The sequence below is a fragment of the Mytilus trossulus genome, chromosome 3 (assembly GCF_036588685.1).
Source record: "Mytilus trossulus isolate FHL-02 chromosome 3, PNRI_Mtr1.1.1.hap1, whole genome shotgun sequence".
Lineage (NCBI taxonomy): Eukaryota > Metazoa > Mollusca > Bivalvia > Mytilida > Mytilidae > Mytilus > Mytilus trossulus.
In genome coordinates, this window is record NC_086375.1 from 46,804,883 (window position 1) to 46,818,655 (window position 13,773).

The 13,773-nt window shown below is 31.9% G+C and overlaps 2 protein-coding genes across 15 annotated transcripts in view; both read right to left on the reverse strand.

Moving 5' to 3' along the window:
- Positions 1 to 821, reverse strand: part of LOC134711636 (uncharacterized) — a 41,904-nt gene extending 41,083 nt beyond the window's left edge. For 3 of the 4 annotated variants that reach the window (XM_063572375.1, XM_063572373.1, XM_063572376.1), the window contains exon 1: positions 686 to 821. The gene's annotated coding sequence lies outside the window, so the exon portion shown is untranslated. Of the gene's footprint in view, positions 1 to 572; positions 626 to 685 lie in introns of those variants that run through there. The other variant, XM_063572374.1, reaches the window with a different exon arrangement.
- Positions 822 to 8,336: 7,515 nt separating this feature from the next.
- LOC134711637 (spectrin beta chain-like) overlaps positions 8,337 to 13,773 on the reverse strand; it is a 50,915-nt gene continuing 45,478 nt past the window's right edge. For 6 of the 11 annotated variants that reach the window (XM_063572379.1, XM_063572385.1, XM_063572381.1 and 3 more), the window contains 5 exons: positions 11,823 to 11,915; positions 11,324 to 11,417; positions 10,807 to 10,882; positions 10,270 to 10,416; positions 8,337 to 9,850 (listed from right to left, as the gene is read on the reverse strand). In XM_063572379.1, the coding sequence (XP_063428449.1) occupies positions 9,692 to 9,850; positions 10,270 to 10,416; positions 10,807 to 10,882; positions 11,324 to 11,417; positions 11,823 to 11,915 (569 nt within the window). In that variant the 3' untranslated portion in view covers positions 8,337 to 9,691. The remainder of the gene's footprint in view (positions 9,851 to 10,269; positions 10,417 to 10,806; positions 10,883 to 11,323; positions 11,418 to 11,822; positions 11,916 to 13,773) is intronic. The other 5 variants (XM_063572388.1, XM_063572386.1, XM_063572384.1 and 2 more) reach the window with 1 other exon arrangement.

A 13,773-nucleotide genomic window follows, 5' to 3' on the forward strand; every position in this document is an offset into this window, starting at 1 on the left:
TAAAAGGCATGAATTTTGACAGACACAAGAAATTAAAATAGCATAAATACATATAATATAGCACTACTGAGGCAAGTCCAAATAATTATAATGTCTGGCAAGGCATTTTTCTGGGACGCCTTCCTATGATTTAAACACAGTAGTTTGAAATCCTATCAATAACAGGGGTAAAAAATATACCAAACACGACTATCACAGTTTAGCTTCTCTGGAAGAGCTTCTTTCTAAATCCTATCAATAATGTGGTAAAAATATACCGGACACGACTTTCACAGTAAAGCTTCTCTGGAAGAGCTTCTTTCTAAATCCTATCAATAATGTGGTAAAAATATACCGAACACGACTATCACAGTAGAGCTTGTCTCGAAGAGCTTCTTTCTCTCTTTGAGAGAAACTCTACTGTGATAGTCGTCATTGGTATATTTTTACCACGTTATTGATAGGATTTTAAACTCCTGTGGATTTAAAACAAACTTTTACTAAAAATTGTAATTCAAAAAATAAAATTATGGAAATTGTCATGATATTTTGATATTAAACTAGATTTTAAAATCAGTTAAAATTATACATACTAGATTTTCACTACAGCCTAAATACCTTAGGATGACCTACAAAGTTATAGAAATTTGTATTTCCAGTGGGGTCCTTAGAGATGTACAAATTAGATTTTGCGTTGATCTACTACCTGCAATTCCTATCATATATTTGTCTTTGCTCGTTGTCGTTGTATGTGAAGTAAAGATTTCTCAATATTTCTTTAGAATAAGACATATTTTTAAACATAAGATAGTTTCGAAATAACAAAACAAAGACCAAATCGAAAGTAGATATAGTGGAAAATAAGATACGAATCAGGGGCAGAATAGTACCAATTCCGTAATTTGATATACACGATACAATCTAAAAAAAATGATTGTGAATCTGATATAGTCACTGTGCTTAAACGGCTGTGGGTAACTTAAGTTACCCACAGCCCAAGATGGATCCGCCTGGCTTCGGTTAGAAAGTTTGCTCCTATATAATTACAATACCATGAATACAAAAGAAATGTTCAGTAATAAAAAAGTTAGATAAATCTTTTAGGGAAACTATGCAATGTAAAACGAGGTTTGTTACTACAAAATAAACGATTACAGCACGATTTGCCAAAACACTTATGATGTCCGTAACTTCAAAACAACTTGTCCGTAACTTTTTTCCTTATACCAATAGGGATGTCCGTAACTTTAGCATGATGTCAGTAACTTTCAAAGAATCTTTTTTTTTTTTTTTACAACAAATAAATATTCTTTATTCATCAAATTCAAAACTTTCAAAGAATCTTAATTTATTCATGGATGTAATTATTTTAAAAAAGAAATGATAAATAACAAAACTATACTGAACTCCTAGCAATATTCAAACGGGAAGTCCTTTATGGAATGGCAAAGCCAAAAGCTCAATTTAACACACCAAACGAATGGGAAACAACAGTCACATTCCTGCCTTGGTACAGGCATTAAAAAGTAAAATTACAAAAATACTGAACTCTGAAGTAAATTCAAAAAGGAAAGTCCCTTATCAAATGAAAAAATCCCAAGCTCAACCGAATGGATAATAACTGCCATTTTTCTGACTTGGTACAGGCATTTTCTTATGTGGAAATTGTACGGCAAAATTAATGTATCTTACATTCTACTGACTTTAAAGATTGTTTACTGCTTAAGTTTTAGATGATAAATCATGACATGCAGGTTATAAATCTCACAATTTCCATTTGTAGAAATTACATTAATAGTGAATACTAGTATGTGAAAATCACCTTAGGAGAACAAGTTCGGAGGTCAATCCTTACCAAATACATAGATGAATCAGTAGAAACCTCTATAGAACATATGTATGATTTGATACCGTGCCGTGATAGTGAGAGTCTGTATAAACAGATAAATATAATCATAAAATGTACTCAATACTGTAGATGGTAATAGAATATGGTAACATCCAATTGGATAATAAAATCCCAGCTGAATCTTGAATCTTGGTAATTTCGTTTAGAGTCCGCTCAGTCTATGATAATGCAAGATTATTAAACATGTCAATGTGTGCAGTATATGTATATATTTGTAACAACACTATAGAAGAGAGCGTCAATAACGAGTATAGCAAACAAGGCAGCCCGTAAAAAGGATGGTTTCACATGGATTACAACAGACCTGAGAATACTTCATAATAAGAAGAAAATAAGGAGAAAATAAAAAGAAGAAAAAATCAGGTGATAAATGAGACACTGCTTCATAAAGAGAAAAACCACAAAAGAACTTAGAAAGGCATATTGGAAGACATCGTTACATCTAGTAGTGAGTTGGATAGAGGTACTGACTGCACAAAAGTATTCTGGCCCGTTCATTAACATAAACGGTCAGATGGGAGTAGCATACCACCTCTAAAATTAACAGGTCTACTACACGACGACCCAACTGACAAAACCAACATCTTAAATGCACAGTTCCGGGAAGCATTTTCAAGTCAATATGACCACAACGACACAGAATTTAAGCCGAAAGATACAACATGTATGGCCAACACCCAACCGCACCTGATATATATAACCATCATCACGATGGAATACAGAAACTACTAAATCAAAAGGGTATATATCCCTATAAAGCTGCGGGTCCAGATAACATCTCCACTATGATTCTTAAAGAACTAGCCATTGAAAATGCTTCTATAGTTCAACTTGTCCTTAAAAGAATATACGACACAGGAGTGGAACCACAATTATGGAAAACAGAAAACGTTTGTCCAGTATTCAAAAAAGGGGAACAGTTTGAACCAATCAACTACAGACCAATATCCTACATGACGTCAGCCCCATAATAATAAAGAAACAAGTCGGCAAGTAGAGGGGCACAGTTTGTTCCCTTTGGAACGTCGACAGTCTGTTGAAAAACACATCCTCCAAACGTAACAAAGATGTTGTCAATCAAGAAATCCAGCATCTTGATAATATCAGTTTCAGAGAATTTTTTGTTTGAATCAGAGGGATCCTTTACAAAGTAGGATTTATCCCTCCCTAAGACAAGATACTTGTATCTACGTTGGCCATTCTTTTTGATGAAGCAAAGCAATACCAACTCTTTCAATTTGTCTTTTAGTTTGAAATGTGGAATACTTGTGTAAAGAGTAGAAAAGTCAAATGTGTTAATACTGTTACAAATGAAAGAGAGTTAGATTGTATGTATTCTAAAAGATCTTTGAAATTTTTAAGTATCCATATCTGATTCACGCCACCTCTAGAATAGGCAGTTTCACAATAACTTTGAAGCCCGTCTTTGATTGCTGATAAAATAGATGTTAATAGTTTAGAAAGAGGTTTCGTGGAGCACTCGTGGAAGACCCAGCAATATACCGTTGTTTGTAAGGACACTTATGTAGTTTAGGTATCCAATACAGTGATGGAAGTTCCAGTTCTTCATCTTTGGTTAAAATTCCAAAGGAACATAGAAAACAGACCTATGATTAAACAGGATTTCCTCTTTGGTAAGTGTCGTGGGGGTATATGTTGAGTTTCCAAGTAAATTGTCAATACCTAATTCGTTTATTAATCAGTTAATGTAATGTCTTTTACACACAAAAACGATGTTATTTGGGGCTTTATCTGCGGGGACAACAACATATTTGTCATGTAAGTCGGATAGGTGTTTTGCAACTTTTGGGTCTTTAAAGATTGACGTAGCATGGGCATTGATGGACCCATTCAGTTTCTTAGTTCTGATTTTTATCAACGACCTCACTGCTTTAATCCATTCGGAAAGAGTGTCTACGTCTTCCCTAGACATAAGACATAAGACATAAGACATAAAGCTTTATTTAGAGTCGGTATAAGCAAGGAATTGCAAACATAAGCCGTCTGAAGAGCTTTCAAAACCGGTCGCGCTTAGCCCATTGCCTGGCATAATCCTCGACTGAATCCATCAAAATTTTAAAGTTGTATATTTTCAATTGATGGATTTAGGCTCACGATATTTTTGGGACCTTTCGATAACACATTTCGTAGAGAAGTGTTATTAACAATGTTGAGGTCACCGGTAATAACGTGGCCAGCAGGATTATATGTGAATTAAGGAACTAGCACAAGTGCAATCAGGATGTTTAGACTTGAAGTCGTCAATATCGAGATCCTGCAAAACGTGTTTGTAATTGAAAATTTTAGTTGCAATAGGTTTGGTATAGGTATAAGAAATTATTGGTACAGACTGCTCTTTGGTCTTCTAAAAAGTTGTCTTGGCAGAAATTTATTTGGGCTTTTTGGAAATATGAAAGGGCCAATGGCAACTGCTTTTCACGATAGGCGTGCCGAATTAGACGCCTATCAAGATGGCATCATTGATATCTGCAAATGTTTGAAGATAAATTGTATGACTATCGTAATATGTTCTCTACGAAAGCTGCAACTTTGTTGAGGGAAAATTTACAAAAAATAGATTGCAGTAAGAGGGATTGCGAAATTCTAAATTTGGTTACAACTGGGGCTAGTCTAAACATATGTAAAATGTCGTATGGCAGATCACACAACAGCTTTCTGTTCAATATAGACTGGCAAATACCAGCCACAATCTAACAAAAATACAAGGTGGTCTGAAGGGGTAAGAGATCTGTAACAATTTTAATGGTGCCAGGGAGTGTGCTGCCGTTTTAAGCATATGTGTTCTGAGTGCAACTCATCTGGCCATTCCCAACAAAATTGCAGAGTTGTATCACTTTTTTCGTCAACAAAAGTTGAGAGCAGAATTCATACACTGATAATGGAGTCACTCCATTATATTTACCCAGTGCATCCAACAGTAATGTGAAATCTGTTAAAAATTACTAGTTTTAGATGAATTTCAAAGTGAAGATATTTCCCCGGTTAATGTGAATAAGCTTAGATTTGAATTGTTTAGTTGTCCTGACAGAGCTTTTATCTGTTACTTATGTAATGCCTACTACATCGTTTTGATACAGAGATATCAAAAATAAAATTATATACCTGAAAGGAATGCAGAAATAGATTTTCAGAGTCACAACCCAATATAACAAAATATTTAATATCAATTGAGGAAGAAATTAGATACATTTATGGTTTGAGCACTCCCTTTCAGTATTACAGGGTTAGTCCAATATGCATAGCAGAGGGGACGTACACCATAAAAGAAGATTTATATTATATTTGCCTTCCCCTCACGATCATAAAAGCATAAATGATTTTACTGATAAACATTATTGTTCAATGTCCTATGTTAAGATTAATGAAGCCATTGATGTAATTATGAGTATAGGGAGAAAATTCATGGCTATGTAAATACGATACATCCGACGCGTTTAAAGTTTGTCATATCGGTCCTAGTCATATCGGTCCTAGTCCATGGCCACTTTTCTGTATAAAATGGTGCCAGATGTATTTTTGTTTGTTAGTTTAACTTTTGGTTGTCTTTCCAGCTAAAACATACTTTGCAACATTTCAAAGCATAACTACCACATTTCAAACATTTTATATTTAATACTTAATGATTTTTAACCATAGGTTCACCATCAGCAAAGAACCATGGCTATAATGATGATTATTTAAAGGAGACTTAACATACCGGTAGCTAGTCATAAAACACTAGGTCCTGTCAAAGGATTTGAATATCAAGATATTATACTGGACACTGAAATATGGAAGCTGGACTGCCTACTAATAGAGATGACCGCATATTTGAGTTTATATATAAAAAAAATGTATAGGAAAGGGAAATGCACAAAAAAGATGATTCTTCCTGGTCGCTCTTGTGGTTCATATCTGACGTATCTGTCCACTAGCGTCAATGATCTGCAACATTATTTTTACATAAGAATGGCAAATGAATGAAATGCCACACGGTTTTCAGCAATTGAATTTTTATAATTATTTTTCAAGTTTAGTCATGGAACCAGAGACATATAATACAATGTAATTGTATTATATGTCTCTGGTGGAACTATTTACAGATGCATTATCAACTCAAGGTTGTGGGGTTATCATAAGATAAACTCGTGTTAATATTCATGATCAGGACAATTTCAATTACCTTATGCACTATACTATTACAAGTTAGGACTTTCCTGAACCTGTACCCATTAATAGAGGTAGCTGTTCTATGGGGTTCCAGGTGGTCCAATTACTGTTTACCCTTTCTGGTGCGATAATGAGGCTACAGTTACAATAGTGAAAAACAAAGTCGCTCTAAATGCTTGCAGATTATGAAAATAATGCTACAATTGACATGGTTTGTGTGTAAAAATTAAAATCACAAAAATACTGAACTCAGAGGATAATCATATCGGAAAGTCCCTAATCATGACAAAATTCAAGTGACAAAACACATCAAAAACGAATGGACAACATATTCCTGACTTGGTACAGGCATTTTCAAATGTAGAAAATGGCGGATTGAACCTGGTTTTATAGCGCTAAACCTCTCACTTGTACGACAGTCGCATAAAAATAACTTCCATTTTAGTGCAAAAAAGTACCAGGATAGGAATATGAAATGATTGACGCTTTATCTCGTTTACGGGTAGACCGTTTCCGCTGACTGGCTCCAAATGCAACACTATAGGACCTCATCAGTGCCCAACCAGTTTAGAAGTAATGTGGTCCTGAAAAAAATGTAAGTTAACTTTGGGACGGTGTTTACATTTACAAGCAAAATAAGGAGTGCATATGATAAAAATTTGAGAATAGAAATATGGGAAATGTGTCAAAGAGACAACAATTCAACCATAGAGTAGAAAACAGCCGAAGGCCACCAATGGGTCTTCAATGCAACGAGAACCTCCCGCACCCGGAGGCGTCCTTCAGCCCCCCCTAAACAAAAATGTATATTAGTTCAGTGATAATGGACTTAATACGTAACTCCGAATCATACAAAAGAAACAAAAATTATAAATCATACAAGACTAACAAAGGCCAGAGGCTCCTGACTTGGGACAGGCTCAAAATTGGTTTCAAATATTTTGAAAGATTTGTGTTCCTTTAATAATTTTGAATATGGTTTCTTACTTCCCATTTCAGAAGACATTTTAATTTTTTTTATAGAATATCGTTTTAATTTCTTATGAATACAGTATTTTACCGTAAAATTGTATTAATGTGGAAATAGAGACAGGTACTAGTATGTGCAGTATAGTTGTAGGTTAATCTACTATATGTAGGTTCTTATGGTTTTTCATTTACTGCATTAATCCTGGTAACTGCAATTATCATATCATTGTACTTTATTTGGCCTTTTAAACATCTTTTGATTCGAGCAACACTGATGAGTCTTTTGTAGACGAAACAAGTGTCTGGCGTAAATATAAAATTTTAATCCTGGTATCTATGATGAGTTTATTTGAAGGTGATGTTACGGTTTACATTCTTATATTATATGGATATTTTTACTTGTGAATCATTTTGCACTCTTTATCCTAGTTCATTGCCATGAAACAACAGCAATAAATATAGCCGTAGAAATATCTTTTAATTGGTTAAGGTGAACTTGATTAGGTAGTTTATCATAACTACTTTATACTAAAAACTAATTTGGACTGAAGACTAGTACCAAAAGCAGGAATAAAAGCAAGATTCACCTCCATAAAACAATTTCAGCAATCCACCCAAATTCAAAAGTTTTGAAGAAAGAAAACATGGTTATACTATATACAGGTTCGATTTAAAAATTCAAGTTGTTCAAGTTCATGTAACTGAAATAAAGTGCTAATTTCCAATAAATTAATTTCAGGCTAGGGCCATTTTCAGAGGGTCTTGTAATCTCAACTAAATGTTACAGTAACATAGTTTCTTGCATATACTTAAGTTTGTAACAAGATTATGTCATATGTTCATTAAATGTAACAGAAATGTTGTCTTGTAATAAAATAGGGGTTTTATTAGGGGTTGACTTCTAGGAAATTGGTAGTCTATTCAAGCCAAATGTCCTGTGTTGTCCCTCTTCATATGGACTTGCTATTTACCTTATAGTATGGGTTTGCTCATTATTGAAGGCATGACAGATAATATCTATGTATATGGGATCTGGTGGTCAGTTGTCTCATTGGCATTCTTATCACATCATATTTGCCTTATTCCATAATTTATACCTATAGAAGAGTACTTCTGCACCAAAATAAGTCACATTGAAACACAGAAATGATCCGAAATGACCACATTTAAAAGCTTACCTATAATATTGCTGTTCTGAAAAACAATGGTTCCTATTGTTTCAAGTTTTTTTTATAATCAGGCTAGTCAACAAAGACACAAGGGGAAATTAAAATGCCTGTGTAAAAAAACAAATACAAAGAACAAAATGTATATTGTAATTCTTTTATTTTTTCATGATTCAAGCAATACAAAACCCCATGAAGCTGGCATCCTTCTGTGATGTAGGATTAGTATTACAAATACAACCTTTTAACTATAAATAATGCAATGAATCCATCCCATCCCAGGAAAGCATCTTGTTTACATATTTCTTGTTTAGTTTGGGGGGAAAACATTTTCTATATTGTGCACCTAATATGAACACACTCACTTTGTAAAAAAGAACATTTTGTTATGTAAAAGTTACCAATTCATAATTCATAAATTTATAAATGCCTCAAAATTGTTAATTTCATCCTATTACAATATTTTTGCTCAAAACAACCTACCAAAAGTTAACAAGTTATATTTTAGCATGCCACTATAGGGGTCTAGCAATTACATTCATATTATAATAGAACTACAATTATAGTTTGCTAAATGCCCAGCTACATGTAAAAAGTTAAGTTTTTTGCTGAATTAATTATAAAGTAATTTATTTAAATAATTTATTTTAAAGTAAAACAAAATCACCAATGAAGAAAAAACAGCAGACTACAACGTGACATACTAGCTGCACAAGTGAGAGGACACAACACTTGGTTTCATATCTGATAAGCTGATTAACATATAAATGATAATGATTTAACAATTTGTTTAACAATTATATATATTATCTATTATGGCTTAAAGCAAAGAGCAGAAAAAAAATAATAGATTTAAAAAATTTAAATAGTAATAAAAACATAACAAATTGGTTTAATGATGGATCTAGGATCTTTAAAAAGGGGGATCACTACGGTCAATAAAAACAAGTTTAACTTAAAAGTGGACACTAATTTACATCGTCTACATACAAAACAAATAAAAAAAGCTTTATATACAAAAACTAAATAATGCACTTTGTCCCCATATTCACTTGAAGATTTGACAAGTCTATCAATATTTGTTCACATTTATTCCAAGTTTTTGATCTTTATGATGTGGGTGATATATTCACTCTTCCATACAACGTAAGCACAGAGCTACTCTGTAAAGACAACAATCAACATGAAAAATGTAGAAATTATGTTTTGATATTGTTCTATCCCACATCAGCGTTACATACAAGGCCACCACATAACTTTGGCAGGAATCTCATCTTAGGACTTCACTATAGAGATAAACATTTATAGGAACTTTAAATCTTGAGCAAAGAAATTTACTTTAAATTTATTTATTCTTAATTTCATTCTTGGATAACATATTAAAATTTACTGGCTCAATCTCTCTGGGTCCGATCCTATTATTTCTCCTATAACATAATTATGAATAAACAATTAAGATGTGAGATTCCTAACAAAGCGGTTTAACAAAATGTTCAATTTATTTGCGTTTCAATGTAAATATTCCTTTCTTCTTGTGTTCTTCTTTCTTATCTGTTTCCATTCTAGCTGGTAGTGTTTGAGACTTAGTTGGCATTCTGGAAGTTCCCTCGGCACCAGTTCCTTGGCTTATCATCTGTATCCATTGTTCCATTTCAACCTGAAAATAACAATTGTATGACATGTATAGCGTATACTGTAAACTTATTTTACTTTAATTCTTGTTAACTTCTCTCTCCACAACTTCATGACAATAAATTTTCAAGACCTTCTCATATGTCTTGATGTTCTTATACATGGGAAATCCAAGTGTCACATATTCCGTATATTTTTGAATTCAAATTTGTGTTGTTTTATTTATTCTCACAATAGTTGCAAATTGAGTGGTTTATAGAATGCCATGTTTATAACCAAATATTTAATTGCAGATCTGTTACATTAACTATGCAGAAAGTATTTATAATTAAAAACGATGCTAAGAAAATATCACTTTTTCGTGAATTTAAGCTGTAAAATATATATGCAGAGAAAATTCATAGGCATTATTTTATAAATTCAACATTATAGTAAATTAAATACCTCATCTTTAGCTTGGAAGAGATATTCTCCACCATTAGGAAGGTGGACACGTAAGACAAATGGTCTTTTGGTGTAATCCATAGCCCTATTACATGTAGCATCATTTAAAACTATTGCTGATTCATGATGAACTCTATTTTCAGGGTCCTGAAATAAATAAGTATATAATTATATACAATATAAAATACAGAAATAGTGGCGGTTTTAATTAATGCACTATTCAACAGATAGAGTATAACATAAATTAAACAGCTGTGCAAGATTTGCCTCATATAACCTATCAAAACTGTTACAAGAATAAAGTAAAATATAACAGCCATTCTATTTGATGGTGTTAAAATTTCCCTTCAGATAATACAATTTACAAGAGGATACATATTGCATGTAAAAATTCTCTTAAATTTGGCAGTCAAGCAAATGAGAAAAGTTTCAGCATCAAATAAATTACTTCATCATTCCTAACAAAATGTTTGAAGCATACTAGATTTAGTTTGCACATCTAAGTATTGCCTATTTATTGTCTTAGCATCTACTGACCTGTTTGGCAATCTTCTTGTCTTTGTAACAGGATATTGTATTACCATGTAGCACCACATGTACTTTGTCCCAGGATCTGTAAAACATTAAAAGATACATCATTTCTTTTTCATAGTTAATAAAATCAAGTCAATACAAATATACAAATACAAAGATTATTGTGATAATTGTTCTTCCAAATATAAAATATATAATCTGATGACAGATGCTTTTAATACTAATAGCAACATACTTTCAGTATTTTCTTCATTTCTAAAGATATTTAAGTCATCATCATCAATCATTAAATTTTAAGAGTACTTTCCCCTATCCCCCTTAAATACATCATATATGGTGTAGCCTTCAACAAATAGAAATGCTTCTAAAATTATCAATTTTTGTAAATTTTCAATCTTTAGCATAATGATTGGCTTAAGCAACATTTTGTTTGTTTGTTTAGCAATTCTAGGCACAATATCCAATCCAACAATATATACCCAAATACACCATTTTGAATGTAGCATTAAATTAATCGTACCTGCTCTGGGATCGTTTGCCTTCTGCAATCCAATCATGTTTACGTGTTAATGTACCCTCCTGGTGTACAGCCTCACTAGCACTAGCTGATGGTTCTGTAAATTTTCAGAAGAAAACAATATTAAAATACCATCAATTAAAGGGAACACAAGAATAGAAAAAGTTACCTGAATATTTCTTTAGCTATAAAAAATACTTCACATTTGACATTTAGAGAGACAAAATGCATGACTACACTGCTAACATGACAATACTTTACAAGATCATGCAGATCTATACTGCACACATATACATAAGTGTGTGTTTGAAGAATATAGAATATAGAAAGGAATTTTACAGTGCAAACAAAAGTAATGTATAGAAGGAATTCTTTACATACAACAAAGACACATTTACATTAGATATCTAGCTACTACAATATCTGCTTCAGAAGTATTCTTGGTTATATAACCTTAACTCATGCAAATTTATTTTTATCACTCTTAGCGTGGACGTTTTACCTTGTCCTAGGAAAGCTGGCAAAGGGTCGTCTTTTTTACGAGAAAACAGTTTCCCAAATGGTGATTTGGAACGTGATCGTTTCTTCTCTGGCTCTATCATAGAAACTTACATTTATCAGCATGAAATGCAAGATCATGCAGCCAGTGCCAGCAATAAAGCCACTAACCTAAGCTAACTGTCACCCTGTCATGCTTTGGTCATTGTATAATAATAAAAGCTTTGTGTGCTAATATCTACATAAGCCATTTAGTTTATGATTTTATTGCCAAAATATGTGTTTCTTGTCAAATAAAATCGGTTTTATTTGTTGTAAATTGAAACCAGGATATCGTTCAACAGTCAAAATTTGCTTCATTGCATATTTTCCTTTCAAGCTAAAAAACAAATGATTGATGAAATTACATAGAGAAATCTTCATTCAGCGGAAATAAGTCCATTTTCCCCTTGTTAAAATCAAACTGGTGGACTTAATTCAAATAATTGGTTATCAATTAAATGGGGAATGTGGTTATTTCAGGTTTTTCTGTTCCCCCCTTTTAGTGGGCTATTATTTTTTTTAACAACTATCTCGTCTCCTGTATACACTGTGTTTTAAAAAAAAATATCTAAATATTGATAAAAGGCAACATTAGTTTCCAGAAAACCCAGACAGCACACAAAAATGAATAGAAGACATCTTCAGGTCAATAGGACACTTCAACATATTTCGACTTAAAAGAAATTATTGTAAATCATATGTTCTACCCTATCTCAATTTTTATTTATAATCAAAACATAGGTTTGGTTTTTAGTATTCATGATATGATGGATGGAATTACCAAAAAAAATATTTATCAATCACCGAGCAATCATGTATTTTAATTCACTAGTGCAGAAGGGCTTTATTTAACTGATTAAGTCAGATACAAAAGAATAATTACTAACGCTTTATATAAAAGTATGAAAATTTCTATTTTCTATTTTATTGGTAAACAAGCTGGATTATAATAAAATGCTGCTTATTAATGGGAAAATTCATTCATAATACTGGTGTGCATGCAGTTCTAATATAAAACTTCCCTTCTCAAAATGAAAATATTAATATTTAGAAACAAGTTTGATATAGAAAACTGTTTCTTATTTGAATGTTAATTAAAATAAAAATAAGGAAAATATATATCAGCCTATAAACGCAGGAAGCTAATAAATAAAATTGTATAAGCATTTAAACACATATAAGTTTGACTGAAAGATATAAAGAAGAAAATAATATATCTAACAAACATAAATGGTTCAATACATTATAAAATTAACAAATTTAAACTTTTCTTATGCAGCTAAAAATAAATTTAAAATTCTCTCAAAAACTTTCTGGTTGCAGAAACTAAAATTTAATTCTATTGAAAAGAACTAAGTAAAAATTAAAACAAAATCATTACTTTAATTATGTAATTAGTTAATAAAAATAAAAGTATAAAATATTTGTAAAAAATAACTATAAAAAGGTTATGGTTATAAGTTGTGTTAATTCATATGTCAAAACTAAAACCATTAAAAAATGTGCTATGAAAATTAGCTCCCTGAAATTAAAATGTTATTGGCAACTCTATCAAACATGTTCATTTGGATATTTACACAAAGTTGTGACGTGTTTAGGGAAATTTAGAATGTGCTACCGATAGTATGGGCAATTTTCGGGTACTTTGTGCTACCAGTAGTATGGGCATCTTTCAGGAACTTTATAAAGTTTCTAGATGTAAAAACATCAGGTTATACCTAAAGAGTTTTTATCTTTTTTATCTGATATTCTTGACCAAAGACAGAAATATTTGCATTCAAAAAAGTTCCAACATATTTACTTAAAATTCTTTTAAAATTTACCCCAGTGCGCAGTTTCAACTCTTTAAAAATATTGTAAATTTCTGTTAAAAAAGTTTATTTCTTTAATTAAAACACTTCAAAATGATTAAA